Raw genomic sequence first — 19,831 nt, 5'->3', positions numbered from 1 at the left:
AATCCATTCCTGAACACCTGTCCCTTGCCTAGCTCCATTATAAAAGCTGGATAAAATCAAATTCATACTTTGTTTCGCTTGTAATTATGGCCATGAGACACAGCGCTGGTTAGCGAAATGTAAGTGAAAGTTTTCTGGGAGGCTTCTGAAAAGGTACTGATTTCCTGAAAAAAAGGAGAAGCTTTTGCATTCCTTTTCCCTTTTTCCTCATATGAATATCAATGTGATGTCTGGAGTCACAGCAACTATATTGCAACTATGAGGAGAAGACAACAAAACTGCAGAGCCACTGAAACATCAGAAGTGGTCACCTACTTCAAGCTTCCTTGTTAAATGAGAAAAGTAAACCCTTATTTTCTTTTCTATTACTTGTATCTAAAAACATTCCTGATACTCTGCTAACAAGATTCTCTTCCAGACAAATTACCTTACATTGCCCAAGATATTTTTTCTCTTTCTTTTTATTTTTCTCTTCCTTTTATCTTTTTTCTATTGATGAAATTTCTCTTGTCACTCCTCCTAATAATGTAACCAAAATAAAATACCTAGTATTTTTTCTTAGGAAATAGAAAATTAATTACAATGTTAAAAACTAAAGAAATATTTTTAAAATTTATTATATTGAGTTCATTTACAAATATATGGAGATCAAAATAACATCTGTTTGGTGATATGGCATCAAATATTGGGTTGTCCAAAAAGCGTCTTTGGTTTTTAAGTCAAAAGAAAAGACACATTTTTCATTTTCACCAAGAACTTTTTTTTTTTAAAGTTTATTTACTTATTTTTGGCTGCATTAGGTCTCCGTTGCTGTACGCGGGTGCAAGCTACTCTTCATTGCAGTGCGCGGGTCTCTCACTGCGGTGGCTTCTTTTGTTGTGGAGCACGGGCTCTAGAGTGCAGGCCCAGCAGCTGTGGCGCACGGGCCCAGCCGCTCTGCAGCATGTGGGATCCTCCTGGACCAGGGCCTGAACCCATGTCCCCTGCACTGGCAGGCGGACTCCCAACCACTGCGCCACCTGGGAAGCCCTCACCAAGAACTTTATTGAACAACATATTTACTGTTTTGTTCCACTACCTTCTGCCATTTTTCAGGCAACTTCATAATTCCATCTTCCCAAAAATTTTTATCTTTTTGAGCAAAGAATTGTTTACAGTCTTCCAGGGAATTGAAATTTTTTCCTTTAAGAGAATTTTGTAAAGACCGAAATAAATGTAAATCTGAAGGTGCAGTGTCTCATGAATACGGTGGATGAATTAGAACTTCCCGGCCAAGCTGTAATAGTTTTTGCCTGGTCATCAAAGAAACATGTGGTCTTGCGTTATCCTGATGGAAGACAATGCATTTTCTGTTGACTAATTATGGACACTTTTCATAAAGTGCTGCTTTCAGTTGGTCTAAATGGAAGCAGTACTTGTTGGAATTAATCATTTGGTTTTCCAGAAGGAGCTCATGATAGAGGACTCCCTTCCAATCCCACGATGCACACAATACATCACCTTCTTTGGATGAAGACCAGCCTTTGGTGTGGTTGGTAGTGGTAGTGGTTGGTAGTGGTTCATTTCACTTGCCCCACGATCTCTTGCATTCCACATGATTGTACAATATGCACTTTTCATTGCCCGTCACAACTTGTTTTAAAAACACAACATTTTCATTACGTTTCAGTAGAGAATTGGACGTGGAAATGCAGTCAAGAAGGTTTTTTTCACTTAACTTACGTGGAACCCAAACATCAAAGCGATTAACATAACCAAGCTGGTGCAAATGATTTTCAATGCTTGATTTGGATATTTTGAGTATGTCGGTATCTCCTGGTATCTCCCGGGTATCTCAACGTGGTATAACGTTGATTGTTCTCATTGAATGTCTCGATTTGATCGCTATCAACTTCTACTGGTCTACCTGACCGTGGAGCATTGTCCAGCAAGAAATCTCCACAACAAAACTTCACAACCCACTTTTGACACATTTGATCAGTCACAGCACCCTCTCCATACATGCAAAATCTTTTTTTGCGTTTCAGTTGCCTTTTTACCTTCCTTGAAATAATAAAGCATAATACACTGAAAATGTTGCTTTCTTCTTCCATCTTCAATATTAAAATGGCTACACAAAAATTCACCAATTTTGATGTTTTTTTTAAATGCATGCTGATGTGACAGCTGTCACAATAAAATCTAACAAAATTGTTTCAAATGAAGTTAAAGACAGCTAAGAACTACTAGAGCCATCTTACGGTAAAAAAGGAACAAACCTTTTAGCCAACCCAACAGAATTTAGGTTGCTTTGCTTTGTTCATTCTCTGATTAAAACCCAAGCCTTAAAGTGTTTTAATGTCTACTCAACTGCATGAACCTTAGCATGTGATATATTCTGATGTGTTCACGGGTCAAATATTAAATAAGCAGGAAAATAAATCAGACACTCTACACATATACTTTGACTATACACTATAGACTATATTTACCTTTTTCTAAAAATGTAAGTATAAGAAGTATAAATAATATTTTAAGAACTGATAAATCTGAGTAAATAGATTAAACTATGAATCCTAATTGGTGAGACCACGATATTTCACCTATATTCCTAATATGGCATGCAATTTAGGTTTAAAGGTTGAGGGTAAATCTTAGCCAGTTGCATGTTATGTCCTTAGAGCAAAAAAGAATATGAATTAAATTATCTTGGGCCAGTGCCTTTTCCAGTCTGTTGTCAGTTCCCGACCTATAAAAATAAGGAGGGTAGACTAGGTTGCAGACTGCTTTATAGAGCCTAGAAGCCAAGTCCCCAAGCCTTCTACCTCTTTTTTTTTGAAATTAAGAAAAATTTTATTTTATATTGCAGTATAGTTGATTTACAATGTTGTGTTAGTTTTAGGTGTATAGCAAAGTGATTTAGTTATACATATACATATATCTATTCTTTTTCAGATTCTTTTCCCATACAGGTTATTACAGAGTATTGAATAGAGTTCCCTGTGCTGTCCAGTAGGTCCTTGTTGTTTATCTATTTTATATATAGTAATGTGTATATGTTAATCCTAACCTCCTAATTTATCCCTCCCTCCACCTTTCCCCTTTGGTAACCATAAGTTTGTTTTCTAAGTCTGTGAGTCTGTTTCTGTTTTGTAAATAAGTTCATTTGTATCACTGTTTAGATTCCACATATAAGTGATATATGATATTTGTCTTTGTCTGATTTACTTCATTTACTATGATAATTTCTAGGTCCATACATGTTGCTGCAAATGGCATTACTTCATTCTGTTTTACGGTTGAGTAATATTCCATTGTATATATGTACCACACCTTCTTTATCCATTCATCTGTCGATGGACATTTAGGTTCAAGCCTTCTACCTCTGATTAAGGCAGAGCAGATCTGCTTTTATCTGTTTAATTTTCAACTTCTACAAATAATTTCCTTTAAGAAAGAACTCGGTAACTAACAACAAGTTTAAAATGACCAGACAAAATGATCTCCTAGGTCTCTTCTGATATTAATTTCATGATGAAATGATTTCTTTAAGTTCCGAAATTCTAAATAGCAAAATCCTATATAGCAAATCTGTTCACCTAACTATGTACATAAGAAGAAAATTCATGTGACGATGTGGGCTTGATTTATTGTCAGAAATATATTCAAATAGAACTAATGTTTTTACCTTGTGAAAATGCCATCCACAATTCCAACTGTTGCTTCCTCTGCCGGAACATAGGAGCCAATCTGAGCCATGATAGTAATCAATGCAACTTGCTTTATGTAGGAGCTCTTTCCACCCATGTTTGGTCCAGTAATTATCATTACTCTCTCTGAGTCCCCCTAGAAAATTAAAAAGCAATTTCACTTATTGTACTAGAGGGGCTTCTGTGTAATAGCTACAATTTATTCCATAAATGAGAATGCATTAGGCAAAAGATTAAGGTGTGGTGTTTAAATATGTCACCCATTAAGTATCACAAAAGGAAAGAGGACTTCTTTGTCTTCAACTTGACCTGTGCTATTACAGAACAGTGAAGTCTCAGCAGCACACATGGTTGTTTCTGGACTTAAAAAAGGAAATAACAAGAAGCAACCTAAACGAGATAAATACTATGGCTTTCTCTTTAAATAATCATTAATCTGCCTATGTCTGTTTTTTATATTACTTACATTTAAAATCTATCAATTTCCATTTGTCCATACTAAAATTATAGGTATTACACATCTAATTGCAGAAAGCCCTAATCTGGGTTGGTAGCACATGAATATTTTCAGTTAAAGAGGGATAACTGCTAAAGGGATGGATAATACCAAATTCTAGATATTGGTTTTATCAGGATTTAATTACTCACTGGTATTTCACCAGAATAAGTGAAAACGGGAGAAAAGCTGCAACACTTGCAATGATTTAATTTCTAGAACTTACCTGTATTAACTAATTCTAGCACTTGCCATGTATAGACTCATCCTAAGAGAAACTGTCCAGCTGCAGCCCTCTACAGAGGAGTTAGCCTAAGGCATCCATGTGCTATGCTATGTGGACCCACCACTCTTGGCAATACCTGCCTGGTCAAGAGTAACCAATCGGTAACTGACCAACAGCCTAAGAGGTGGCTTCACATACCGGTCTTCTGAAACTAATCAACTAATCTCTTGGGAGGTGAAATCGAGAACCAAGAAGAGGTTCAGTCAAACTGGAGAAGAGGTTGAAAAGAAACACAAAATGAGGCTACAAGGCACTGGGGACCATGAGTAAGAAGTTATGAGTAACCAAAAGGTAGGGCAGGGAAAGAAAAAATACAGAAGAGCCAAGAGGAAATAAGAAACTTCATGCAAATAATGGGGGCATTAGAGTAAAGCATTAGAAAGTCTTACTATTAAAGGTATTAAAAAGTAAACCTGTTCCCATCTCTAAAGATATCCCATATCCTTATTAACCATACATTTCCAGTCTCCCTAAAGCCAAGGTATACTAGAGATCTTGCTCTTCCTATGTGATTCCTTTCTCTTAGGATTACATATGGCTTTATAATGAGCCTCATGAATCTCCATTACTTGAAGGAACTTGAGTGAATCTGTGTTTCTTGGAACAGAAAGAGCCTAGCACAGTAAGAGCAAAGGAAACAAACTTGGTACAAGTCGAATGATAAAACTTATGATTAAAATTTTTAAAATTCTCCTACAGATGTTAAAAAATAATAAGCCTATTATAAACAAATGAACATTTGGCATATGAAATGTTTTGAAAATTCAAATTAAATGAACAGATTTCTTTTTTAAAATTGACAGAAATTACACAAGAAATAGAAAATCTGAATAATCCTATACCTATTGAAGAATTAAATCTGTAATTAAAAGCCCTTCCAAAAGAAAAACCCCAAACCCAGATAACTTCCCCACTGAATTCTTGTAAACATATAAGAAAGAAATAGCACCAATCTTACAAAAACTCTTCTAGAGAAGAGAACAAGAGGGAACTCTTCCCAAATCATTTCAGAAAGCCAACATAATCTTGACATCAAAACCTGACAAGAGCATTACAAGAAAAAAAAAAAATACAGGTCAGTTTCATCCATAAATATATAATATATGCAAGACTCCTTAATAAAATATTAATAAGACAATCCAAGGATATACAAACCATTTAGAATTTTTGAGGAATGTAAGGTTGGTTTAATATTCAAAAGCCAATCAATGTAATTCACCACATTAACAGAATACAGAAGTCATGATGCTCTCCAATGATAGACAGAAAGCATCTGATAAAATTCAATATCCATTCATTTAAAAAATTGCAGGAAAAGGAAATAAAAGGTATAAGAATTGGAAAGAAAATGATGAAATTATGAAACTGTCATTATTCCTACATAAAGGAATAATGACATACAGGAAAAACTGTGTTTCCAGAAAAATCTAAAGTAATCTATGAAAATTATTAGAATTGACAAATGAATTGAGCAAGAGCTCTGGGCATAAGTTCAGTATTCAAATGCCAACTTTATTTCTACATTTTAGCAACAAGTAATTACAAATTTTAAAAATTTAATGATATAATTTACCATAGTATCAAAAGAAATCAAATACCTAGGAAAAACCTAACAAAATGACCAACACTTCTAAAGAGAAAACTACAAAACATTATTGAAAGAAATTAAAGAAGGCCTAAGTAAATTAAAGAAAGCGCCACGTTCATAGACTAGAAGGCTCAATATTGTAATGCTACAATAATTAAACTGGTGTGATTCCGGCACAGACACAAATAGACCAGTGGAACAGAATACAGTCCAGAACAGACTGACATGTATACAGTTTCCTGACTTACAACAAAAGTGACACTGTAGCACAGTGGACAAAGGATGTTCCTTTTAATAACTAGTGCTGAGTCAAAAAGATATCCATATAGAAAAATTTTAAATCTTGATTTCTTAAGTTACATCATAAAAATCAATTCCAGGTGGATTATAGATTTGAAAGACAGGGAAAAACTATAAGGTTATTAGACAATAACATATGACCTTGGGGGTAGACGAAGATTTCATAAGCTGATCATGAATCACAATTAACTGTAAAGAAAAACGCTGAAAATTAGAGTACATTAAAATTAAGAACTTTTATTCATTAAAAGATGTAATTAAGAGAATGAAAAATTATGGAATAAAAGATATATGTACTATTTCCCAAAGACCTGAATACAGTATACATAATGAACTCCCACAAATCAAAAGAAAGACAACCTCAAGAAATATGGCTGAAAAAAAATTTTTTAAATGACAAGAGAGGGATTTCCCTGGCGGTCCAGTGGTAAAGAATCCATCCTGCAATGCAGGGGACGCGGGTTCGATCCCTGGTTGGAGAACTAAGGTCCCACATGCCATGGGGCAACTAAGCTCATGCGCCACAACTGCTGAGCTCGTTGAGCGCCTCAACCAGAGAGCCCTGCATGCCGCAAACTACAGAGCCCACGTGCTCTGGAGCCCATGTGCCACAACTACAGAGAGAAAACCTGCAAGCCACAACTAGACAGAAGCCCATGTGCTGCAGTGCAAGATCCCACAGACCACAACAAAGACCTTGCAGTGCCACAACTAAAGACCCAATGCAGCCTAAGTGAATGAATGAATGAAGTAATGAATTAATGAATGACAAGAGAAAAAACACAAATGGCCAGTAAGATGACATTCTACTTCAAATCATTAAGAAAATGTAAACCAAATCAGAGAGACCACATCATTTCACTAAATGGCTAAAGTTAAAACCAAAAACTGCCAGTATTAAGCTTTGGCAAAGATGCAAAACAATTAGAAGTTTTATATACTGCTACTGGGGAAGTAAATTGAACACTAGTTTGGAAAACTGTTTGGCAGAATCTATTAAAGCTGAAAGTAAACATATCTGAACAATTCTGCTCTTAGGTACATGTCTAACAGAAATGTATACGATGTATATTAAAAAAAATGTAAAAGAATGTTCACAGTAATACTTTTCATAATAGTACTAAATTGGAAGTAACTCAAATGTTTATCAATAGAACAGAAAAGTTATCATGTATTTATACAATGAAATTCTCTATGAAAATGGAAATAAATAATACGCAAAAAATATGGATGAACTGTATAAAACCAATGTTGAATCAAAGAAGCCAGACACAAAGAGTATATATTGTATGTCTCTATTGATATAAGGCTCAAAAACAAGCAAAAATAACCAAAACTATTATTCTTTGGTAAAAGATATTAGGACAGTGATTAACTTTCAGGGGGGAAGTAGCTGCTGGGAGGCCCTCTCATACTCTACAAGTGGAGCTTTTAGAATGTGTTCATTTCCATTCTATTGTTCTACTTCTCAACCTGGTTTTGGGATACTTAAATGGGTACACTTTGTGAAAATTCACTAAGCTGTACACTTATGATTTGTGCATAATTCTGTATATTTCAATAAAGGTTATTTTAAAAAGGAAATGAATATATTCTCACAAATTAATCTACCAAGCAATACAATTCCAGAAGTTAATTTTGAAATTTCTTTGATAGATTAAAAACAAACAAACAAACAAAAAACAAAGGAAAGTCAATACAATTTTGAAGAACCACAATTGTGAGAGGAGACTTTGTAATAAAGCTATAGTAATTAAAAGTGCAATATTGCTTTAGGCACAGGTAAACATAGCAGTAACAGAAAGCCCGGACACAAACGTATACATGGCACTTGGTATTTTGCTTATTTTATAAATAAGCAAAAAAGATACCATGGTTCAATAAACAATGGTGGGACAATTGGGTATCCATATGATAACTGAGTTAGGCTTGAATCTCACAGAGTCCCTAAATCAAATCTAGATGGATGAAAGAAAGAAATGTGAAAAGCAAATCTTAAACTTTTAGAAGAAAACATGGGAGAACGACTTAATGACATGAAGGTAGAGAATGATTTCCTGAACAAGACAGGAAAAGCAACACAAAAATATAAATCATACAGGAAAAGACTAATACATTTGATTAAATTTTTAAAACCGCTGTTAAAAGCAGTCATCAAACACAAAATGAAAAGGCATATAACAAAGAAGTAGTACTCCTACTTATTAATAATACCAAAACAATGGAAAAATGGGCAAAGGACATGAATATGATATTTATAAAAAAAAAGAAACATGAAAGGCCAAAAACATGTTAATCAGGGAAAGGAAAATGAAATCAGCAGTATTTTTCAAGGGACCTATTCCTTACATTCATATGAAAAAATAAAGAAATATCCATAGTGAAAACTTTTGAAGGAATAATTTTAAGAAATAACTTTTTACTTTCATCATACCATCAAAAAGTTTAAAAGTCTGTTTACATAGCATGTTGGCAAGAATGTGGACAGGAATTTTGGAAATATTTACGCTTTAACTGATGTTAAAGAGTCCATATACTGGTACATATGACACAGCAATTCCTCTTTTAGAAATCTAGGAAAATGCACAAGCGCTCAAAAAGACATTTATAAAGCTGTTCACTCTAATAACTGTTTGTATTCGTAATAGACAAAAAATAGAAATTGTCTGTCACTAGGAAAATGAAAAGATCTACTTTGTACAATTATTAAAACAATTATTTACAAGGTAGAATACAATAAGATAGGTTCAGTGGCACATATTTATGTAAATTTTAAGTATATACGAAAATATTTATATACATCTAGGGCTTTCCTGGTGGCGCAGTGGTTGAGAGTCCGCCTGCCGATGCAGGGGACACGGGTTTGTGCCCCGGTCCGGGAAGATCCCACATGCCGTGGAGCGGCTGGGCCCGTGAGCCATGGCCGCTGAGCCTGCACGTCCGGAGCCTGTGCTCCGCAATGGGAGAGGCCACAGCAGTGAGAGGCCCGCGTACCGCAAAAAAAAAAAAAAAGAAATTATAGGTGAATACTTTATAAAGATTGGTCAAAAAGATTAATATATAACCCAAGTTTATAAAGTATACAGAACTCACATTTCAAAAAGTCATTTGTACTCTCTGTAAAACTAGTCAGGGATATGTGACTGCCTTTCCTCTCTAGTTCCCAAGATGACATAGCAAGTACATACATGATCAAGGAATTTCACCTATTTAATGTGTTTATCTATCTTTTAGTGAGGATCATATGTATTTGAGGTACCACACATCAAAGGGTGTCAGATATGAAAGATACATTAAATCTATCTGGAAGACCAGTTTGGATGAGTAAGCATTCTAACAGAATAGCCAGAAGCCAAAAGTTGGCAAAAAACCACTACCCACTCTGGAGCCTACTAAAGTTACTAGTAATGCACCCAACAGGACTGGCCTAGACAGTGCCCAAACCTGTGATAGCATCAAGCAAGATGCCATGCACAGAGCAAGTTCTCAAGAAACCACACATGGATGGGTGGATGGATGGATGAATGACAGGGAACAAAAGGTGAAGTATTGCACCAAGGGGACTGTTTCTGGATAGTATCTATTACTCTGATGAACCTTTGGAGAGGCTAGAATTTCATTCTTTAAAGTTTTTACCTTAGTATTGGCAATGTCTGGATAGCATGTCATAAGATCTTAGTATTGTGTACTAAGAGTCAAAACACTGAATTTAAATCAGTAAGTTTTAAGATAGCTAATCAAGTTCCACATTTAATGCCATGTTCTTTGGGAGAAAAAAGAGGTAAAGATAAAAAAAAAAGGTAAACTTCAAGGTATCATAAGAAAATCATAGACAACAAGTGCCAGGCACTATGCTCAAGATTTTATATTCGTCGTCTCATCCAGTTCTCATAACAGTCTCATGAGGTAATACTAGTATCACTGTATTTTCATGTTACAGGTGAGGAAAGAAAGGCTTGGGGAAGTTAACTATTACCTTGCCCAGTAATGCAGAACTACTAAGTAGTAGAACTGGGATGCTAAGTGAAGACCACCCTGACAGATGTCTCAAAGGGAATCCCTACTCAATGACAAGAAATCACAGTCACCACTAAATGAGAGTGCTGCTCTAGCTCAGAGCCAGCATCCTTGGATTTCTCACTGGGTAAACTACAGCGATGATCAGTCAGAATATCCCTGAAGTCAGGAGATGCATAGCAGAAAAAAAAAAAAAAAAAAGATAAAATTGTTCAATGTTAATTTCCAAGACTTGAGTATCACCTAATTTTCTGCAAAAACTGCTTTCTTCCTTGACAAGTACAGATGTTGACATCTATCCTTTAAAAAGCATCATGGTAGGGCTTCCCTGGTGGCGCAGTGATTGAGAGCCCGCCTGCCGATGCAGGGGACACGGGTTCGTGCCCCGGTCCGGGAGGATCCCGCATGCCGCGGAGCAGCTGGGCCCGTGAGCCATGGTCGCTGGGCCTGCGCGTCCGGAGCCTGTGCTCCGCAGTGGGAGAGGCCGCGGCAGTGAGAGGCCCGCGTACCGAGAAAAAAAAAAAAAAGGAATCATGGTAGAACTACTTTTATAATAGCTGCAGACTGCTGAAAAAGTTCAACGGTATCAAAGTGTTTTATTCCCTGAAAACGTCAATCAGTGGCACGTTACAGTAAGAGACTCCTCAGCGAAAGCTTCGTCCAGACAAGCTCTCAGCCAAATCCCTGCACTTTTAACCCAAGGCAAACTCCAAACAGAAAGGGGGAGAATGAGGCTGGAGAGAAGTACAGAAAGGGGGAGAATGAGACTGGAGAGAAGTATGGTGAGATACCAAGATAAAAGTCCAAATCCTTCCAACATCTACATGCTTTCCAATTTACGTTCCACTGAGAGCTAGCTGTTACTCTGCCCCACCCTTTCATTTTATAGATGAAGAAATCAAGACCCAGCGAGTATGGTGGCCTGAGATGACAGTAAACTAACAGCAGAGCAGGATTTGAAATTACATCTCCCATCACAGTCAGGCACTTTCCCACTACACTCATGTACCAAAAAGTAGTACACGATAAGAATTTTTTAAAAAAGGAACAGAGAAAGTGCTAGAATAGAAAGAAATTATTTCTGGCCACAGTGATGGGGAAGGCTCTAAGGAGGCAGTAGCATATTTTGGGTCTTGAAGGCTGAGTAGTTCAATCACTGGAGATGAGTAAGAGATAGGAAAAGAGAAGAGGAACATTCTGCACAGGTCAGAACACTTTAAAAAGCAGTTATCCTTGACAAGAAAATTCATGAAGTGTTCCATATTTTTAATCTATGGTGAAGGAAGCAAGAATATACAATGGAGAAAAGACAGTCTCTTCAATAAATGGTGCTGAGAAAACTGAACAGCTACGTGTAAAAAAAAAATGAAATTAGAACATTCTCTAACACCATACACAAAATAAACTCAAAATGGATTAAAGACCTAAATGTAAGACCGGATACTATAAAACTCTTAGAGGAAAACATAGGCAGAACACTCTCTGACAAAAATTGAAGCAAGATCTTTTTTGATCCACCTCTGAGTGAATGAAATTAAAAACAAAAATAAATGAATGGGACCTAATAAAAGCTTTTGCACAGCAAAGGAAATCATCAACAAAACGAAAAGAAAACGCAGAGAATGGGAGAAAATATTTGCAAACGAAGCAACTGACAAGGGATTTATCTCCAAAATATACAAAGAGCTCATGCAGCTCAATATCAAAAAAAACCCAACCCAATCAAAAAGTGGGTGGAAGATCTAAAGAGACATTTCTCCAAAGAAGACATACAGATGGCCAAGAGGCACATGAAAAGATGCTCAACATCACTAATTATTAGAGAAATGCAAATCAAAACTACAATGAGGTATGACTTCACACTGGTCAGAATGACCATCATCAAAAAATCTACAAACAATGGAGAGGGTGTGGAGAAAAGGGAACCCTCTTGCACTGTCGGTGGGAATGTAAATTGATACAGCCACTATGGAGAACAGTACGGAGGTTCCTTAAAAAACTAAAAATAGAGCTACCATATGATCCAGCAATCCCATTCCTGGGCATATATCCAGAGGAAACCATAATTGAAAAGGATGCATGCACCCCAATGTTCATTGCAGCACCATTTACAATAGCCAGGACATGGAAGCAACCTAAATGTCCATCAACAGAGGAATGGATAAAGAAGATGTGGTACATATATACAATGGAATACTACTCAGCCATAAAAAGGAAAGAAATTGGGTCATTTGTAGAGATGTGGATGGACCTAGAGACTGTCAGAGTGAAGTAAGTCAGAAAGAGAAAAACAAATATCATATGATATCACTTATATGTGGAATCTAAAGAAATGGTACAAATGAACCTATTTTCAAAACAGAAGTTGAGTCACAGATGTAGAAAATAAACTTGTGGTTGCCAGTGGGGGAAGGGAGGCAATAAATTGGGAGACTGGAATTGACATATACACACTACTATATATAGAATAGATAAATAATGAGAACCTACATGCAAGAGGGAAGAGATATGGGAACATATGTATATGTATAACTGCTTCACTTTGTTATAAAGCAGAAACGAACACACCATTGTAAAGCAATTATACTCCAATAAAGATGTTAAAAAAAAAAGAACCTACATATACACACTACTATATATAGAATAGATAAATAATAATAATAAGAAGAAGAACCTAGCAAGGGAACTCTATTCAATTCTCTGAAAGGACCTGTATGGAAATAGAATCTAGAAGAGTGGATATATGTGTATGTACAACTGACTCACTTTGCTGTACAGCAGAACCTAACACAACATTAGTTAATCCACTATACACCAATAAAAAAAATTAATTAAAAAAAGAGTTTTAAAAAAACTGTTTAGAAAAAAAAAAGCAATTTATCCAGGAAGAAAGGAGCACGAGAAGACAGAAATGATAGAAAATAACATTCAAATGTCAATAATATTTCCTCCAATCATTAACAATATATGATGATAATGCTATGTGAAAAATACATTTATAGTGATTCTCACTGAGGATAAACTGGAGACTGGCAGAAAGACTCTTGTACAACCAAAGCTGTAAGAAAGATCCACAGAGAGAATCAAAAACAAGGATACAAATGAACTTATTTACAAAACAGAAATAGACTCACAGATGCAGAAAACAAACTTATAGTTCAAAAGGGGAAGGGGTGGTGGGGATAAATTGGGAATTTGGGATTAACAAATACTCATTACTCTATATAAAATATATAAAAAACAAGGACCTACTGTATAGCACAGGGAACTATTTTCAGTATCTTCTCATAACCTTTTACAAAAAATAATCCAAAAAAGAATATATATACATATACGTATATATATATAACTGAATCACTTTGCTGTATACCTGAAACACTGTAAATCAACTACATTTCAATAAAAAATAGTTTTGAACAAAAATAAATAAACAAAAAGAAAGCTCCACAAAGAATCAGGCAGGAAGGGAAGAGAAGCGATCAGGTCAGGACCTATGCCCCTGGGAAAGGACATAGAAGAGAAGGGGGATCCTTCCTGGGGAGTGAGCAGTTCAGGCCACATATTGGGCGCCCCAGCCCTGGGGTCCAACACAGGGAAGAAGAGTCCCCTTAGCTGGTTAGAAAGCCAGTGGGACTAACAGGAAGGCTGAAAGAAACCTAGACAACGTTCACGAAGAGTGCACACAAACTTCCTTACTCTTTAATTTTTATTTTATTTTATTTTATTTTACATGTTGGGGGTAGGAGTTTATTAATTAATTAATTTATTTTTGCTGTGTTGGGTCTTCGTTTCTGTGAGAGGGCTTTCTCTAGTTGTGGCAAGAGGGGGCCACTCTTCATTGCAGTGCGCGGGCCTCTCACTGTGGCGGCCTCTCTTGTTGCAGAGCACAGGCTCCAGACACACAGGCTCAGTAGTTGTGGCTCACGGGCCTAGTTGCTCCGCGGCATATGGGATCTTCCCAGACCGGGGCTCGAACCCGTGTCCCCTGCATTAGCAGACAGATTCTCAACCACTGCGCCACCAGGGAAGCCCAAACTTCCTTACTCTTGAAACAAGGTGCAGAAAGCAAATTGAAACTACACTGGACTCTGGAAGGTTTCCTGCGACCACTCCAGCACATGCCCTAGTCTGAACCAAGCACCCGCTCAGGCCCCACCTGCTTTGTGACACAGCTCCACGCTAGGGTGAGTGCTGCTGCAGCTGAAGAGAACGTTCACTTGCAAGGGACTGCCAGCCCAGACCCGGAATGGCATCTGAATGGGGTAAGAGCAGCCGTTACTGGTGCTGACAGAAACAGCATATCAGAAGTGGTCCTGGGCTTTGACTGTGGCCAGGACCACCACAGCCTGTGCCCAGATCTAGGCCAAGTGCCCACAATGGCCCCGCCTGCTCTACGGCACAGTTCCACACTAGGGTGAGAGCTGCGGCAGCCGAGGGGAGTGCTCAGTTGTAAAGCAAAAAGGCGGCTCAGACTGGGAACAGCATCTGAACAGGGCAGGGGCAGCCATTACTGGCACTTACAGAGGCAGCACACCAGAAGCAGTCTCAGGATCTGACAGTGGCTGAGGCCAACAGCCCACACCCAGACTCTCTTGCTCCAGCACTGCTCCCTTCTGGGGCGAGGGTACTGGTGCCGGGAGTGGGGAGAGCAAGAGCACACACTTTGAGGGAATGGAGCCAGCTTGGAGCCAACTCTCAGGGCTTCTGCTCCTGCACCTTGGGACCTGCCCCTGCCCCCAACAGGGTGGTGTTGGCCACAGAGCAGAGGAGAAGCTCCAGCTCTCACTTGGCTCTGGCCCTGGGCCTTCCACCTCCAATCCCATTGCCTACCAAGGTGATGGCTTCTAGCACACCCTGGGGAAAGATGTGACTCATGCTCACATGAGATCTAGCTCTCCCACCAAAGGCAGTGGGCACATTCAGATTATATAAGGTCACTCCCACACAAGGATACCCCTTCAAGACCACAACAGGTAACTGTTTCACCTAATTTCACACAGACAGAGAAAGTTAAGTAAAATAATAAGACAAAGGAATTTGTTTCAATCAAAAGAACAAGAGAAAACCTCTGAAAAAACAACTAAGGAAACAGAAATAAGTAATTTGCCAGATAAAGAATTTAAAGCATTAGTAATAAGCATGCTAACTGAATTAGGGAAAAGAATAGAGGAACACAGTGTGAATTGTAACAAGGACCAAGAAAGTATAAAAAAGAACCAGTCAGAACTTAAGAATAACTGAAATGAAAAACATACTAGAAGGAATTAATAGCAGACTAGGTGATACAGAAGAATGCACAACTGATTTGGAAGATAGAATAATGGAAATCACCCAATCAGAAGAACAAAAAGAAAAACAAATTTAAAAACTGAGAACTTTTTAAGGGACTTCTAAGACAACATCAAGCGAACCAACATTTGCATTATAGGGGTCCCAGAAGGAGAAGAGAGAGAAAAAGGGGTCAAAAATATATTTGATCAAATTATGGCTGAAAACTTCCTGAACCTGAAGAATGAAACAGATAATCAGGTATAGGAAGCACAGAGACTCCCAAACAAGATGAACCCAAATAGACCCACACTAAGATATACCATAATTAAAATGGCAAAAGTTAAGGAGAGAATTCTAAAGTCATCAAGAGAAAAACAGTTATATATAAGGGAACCCCCATAACGTTATCAGCTGATTTTTCTGCAGAAAGTTTGCAGGCCAGAAGGGAGTGGTATGATATTTTTAAAGTGCTGAAAAAGAAAAACCTGCAAACTAGGATAACCTACCTAGCAAGATTAACATTTAGAACTGAAGGAGAGATAAAGAACTTCTCAGACAAGCAAAAACTAAGAGTTTATCAATACTAAAGCTACCCTAAAAGAACTGTTCAAAGGTCTTCTCTAAGTGGAAGAGACTATAACGTGAAGTAAGTATCTATAGAGAAGGAAAATCCCAGCAGTAAAGGCAAATATATGGTAAAAGCTGAGGATCAACCACTTAAATAAGTTAGTATGAGATTAAAAGACAAAAAATTGTAGAAGGAACTATAACTACAATAAACAACCGTAAAGGGATAATCATAAAAATGTAAAATATGACATCAAAAACACAAAATGTGGGAGAGGGGATATATAGCTGTTAGGCTAACTGATGCCATCTCGGGCCCTTAGAGTCTCTCCTGTCCTTCCACTGACACTACCCAGGACTGTACTATGCAGTAAATCACTTCTCTGTTGTTAAGGGCTTTGAGTTAACAGATATTGTTTAATAATAATTAGGATCAGGTGGCCTCTATGCTCTGTTAGTCCCCAAACAATGATGAAAACCTTCACTGATGTATTCCTAGTGCCCACAAGACTACCTACCCATTCATAAATTTAATTTAGGAATGCACATTCTGTTTCCAAGCACCTATCCCCCACACCCTAGGTCAATTATAAAATTGTCTCAATGGTCCCTCAGCAGTGCAGACTGCACCTACGAATGCCTCCGTATCACTGTCTCCTCAATCCCAATTGCACCCTGTGAGTAAGTTACCCTATAATAAACTGACGCATTGATTATATGGGGCTGCCTGCCTCATCGTTTGGTCTCAGGATGCCTTCTCAGTTGGGTGGGACTTTTTTTTTTTTTTTTTTGCGGTATGCGGGCCTCTCACTGTTGTGGCCTCTCCCGTTGCGGAGCACAGGCTCTGGACGCACAGGCTCAGCGGCCATGGCTCACGGGCCCAGCGGCTCTGCAGCATGTGGGATCTTCCCGGACTAGGGCACGAACCTGTGTCCCCTGCATCGGCAGGTGGACTCTCAACCACTGCGCCACCAGGGAAGCCCTGGCTGGGACTTTTCATTCCCACTGTCCTCTAACAGGGGAGTAAAAAATTGTTCAAACACATCTTTTAGAATGTGTTTGAACTTAAATGACTACCAATTTAAAACAAGTAGATATAGTTATAGGTCAACATAAATAAATCCCAAGGTAACCACAAATCAAAAACCTACAATAAGTAAACAAAAACTAGAGAGAAAAGAACACAAGCATACCACAAAAGTAAAATCATCAAGCCAAAAGGGAAGCAACTAAAATAATAATAAAAGAACAGAGAAGAACTACAAAAACAACCAGAAAACAAGTAACAAAATGGCAATGCCAATAAGTACATACCTATCAATAATCAATTTAAATGTCAATGAACTAAATGCTCCAGTCAAAAGACATAGTGTGGCTACTGAGATTTTTTTAAAAAGAACCCATCTATATGCTGCCTACAGGAGACTTACTTCAGAGCTAAAGAAACACACAGACTGAAAGTCAGGTTGGGAAGAAGGTATTTCATGCTAATAGAACAAGAAAGTGGAGGTAGCAATATTTATATCAGACAAAATAGACTCTAAAACAATGTCTATAACAAAACACACAAAAAAGGGCATTATATAGTGATAAAGGAATCAATACAAGAAGAGGCTATAATACTCACTAACATATATGAACCTAACAGAGGAGCACCTAAGTATATAAAGCAAATACTAACAGACATAAAAGGAGAAACTGACAATAATATAATAATAGTAGGGAACTTTAACACCCACTTACATGGATGCACAGATCATTCAGACAGAAAATCAATTAGGAAACAGTGGTCTCCAATGACACATTAGACCAGCTGTCTACAGGACATTCTATGCAAAAACAGTAGAATACACATTCTTTTCAACTGCACATGGAATGTTCTCATGCTAGGCCATAAAATAAGCCTCAACAAACTTAAGAGGGTAGAAATTATATCAAGCATTTCTCAATGACAACCATGTGAAACTAAAAATCAATTATAGAAAGAAAAATGGAAGAAACACAAACACACAGAGACTAAACAACATGCTACTAAGACACCAATGGATCAATGAAGGAATCAAAGAGGTAATCAGAAAATACCTTGAGACAAATGAAAATGGAAATGCAACATTCCAAAATCTATAGGATGTAGCAAGAGCAGCTACAAGAGGTATGTTTATGGCAATACACACCTACCTCAAGAAACAAGAAAAATGTTACAGAAACAAGCTAACCTACCATCTAAAGGAATTAGAAAAAGAAGAACAAAGGTCAAAGTCAGAAGAAGGAAGGAAATAATACAGATCAGAGAGGAAATGAATAAAATAGAGACAACCACCCTCCCCAAAATAGAAAAGAACAATGAAACCAAGAGCTGATTTTTTTAAAAGATAAACAAAATTGATAAACCTCATTAAGGAAAAAAAAGAGAGAAGGCCCAAATAAATAAGAAGAGAAATAATAATTGATATCACAGAGATACAAAAAATCATAGGAGAATACTATGAAGAGTTATATGCCAACAAAATGGACAACCTAGAAGAAACGGACAAATTTCTGGAAAGAGACAACCTTCCAAACTGAATCAAGAAGAAATCTGAACAAATGATCACTAGGAGTGAAATTGAACATATAATTACTGGTAGTGAAATTGAATTTGTAATTTAAAAAACCTCTCAGTGAACAAAAGTCCAGACCAGATGGCTTCAAAGGGGAATTCTACCAAACATACACAGAAGAGCAAATACCTATCTTTCTCAAACTATTCCCAAAAAAACTGAAGATGACAGAACACTCCCAAATTCATTCTATGAGGCCACCATTACCCTGATAGCAAAATCAAAGACACTACAAAAAAAGAAAAGAAAATTATAGGCCAATATCTAAGATGAATATAGATGCAAAAATCCTCAATAAAATATTAGCAAACCAAATCCAACAATATATAAAAAGGGTCATATACCATGATCAAGTTGGATTTATTTCAGGGGCTTAAGGATGACTCAATATTCACAAAATCAATGTGATATACCACATTAACAAAAGGAAGGATAAAAATCACATGATCATCTCAATAGACACAGAAAAAGCATTTGACAAAATCCATTCATGATAAAAACTCTCTAAGTAGGTATATAGGGAACATATCTCAACATAATAAAGGCCATTTGTGATAAACCCACAGCTAACATTATACTCAACAGTGAAAAGCTAAAAGCTTACCCTCTAAAATCAGGAACAAGACAAGGATACCAACTCTCACCACTTCTATTTAACATAATATTGGAAGACCAAGCCACAGCAATCACACAAGAAAAACAAATAGAAGGCATCCAAATTGGAAGAAAATAAGTAAAACTGTCACTATTTGCAGATGACATAATACTATATATAGACAACCCTAAAGTCTCCACCAAAAAACTATTAAAACTAATAAATGAATTCAGTAAAGTTGCAAGATACAGGACTAATATAAAAAAATCAGTTGCTTTTCTATACACCAATAGTGAACTATCAGAAAGAGAAAAGCAAGAAAACAATCCATTTAACATCGCATCAAAAGGAAAAAAATACCTAGGAATAAACCTAACCAAGGAAGTGAAAGACCTATACTCTGAAATCTATAAAACATTAAT

At 37.0% G+C, this 19,831-nt stretch overlaps 1 protein-coding gene across 3 annotated transcripts in view; it reads right to left on the bottom strand.

Moving 5' to 3' along the window:
- The window catches only part of MSH3 (mutS homolog 3), a 181,314-nt gene that overhangs the window by 30,639 nt on the left and 130,844 nt on the right, over nucleotides 1–19,831 (bottom strand). For all 3 annotated transcript variants that reach the window (XM_079916011.1, XM_079916010.1, XM_079916012.1), the window contains exon 20: nucleotides 3,668–3,825. In XM_079916011.1, the coding sequence (XP_079772137.1) occupies nucleotides 3,668–3,825 (158 nt within the window). The remainder of the gene's footprint in view (nucleotides 1–3,667; nucleotides 3,826–19,831) is intronic.

Source organism: Stenella coeruleoalba, assembly GCF_951394435.1.
Source record: "Stenella coeruleoalba genome assembly, chromosome: 3".
NCBI lineage: Eukaryota > Metazoa > Chordata > Mammalia > Artiodactyla > Delphinidae > Stenella > Stenella coeruleoalba.
Note: the sequence above shows the minus strand (reverse complement) of the source record. Positions and strands in the feature narration are given on the sequence as shown.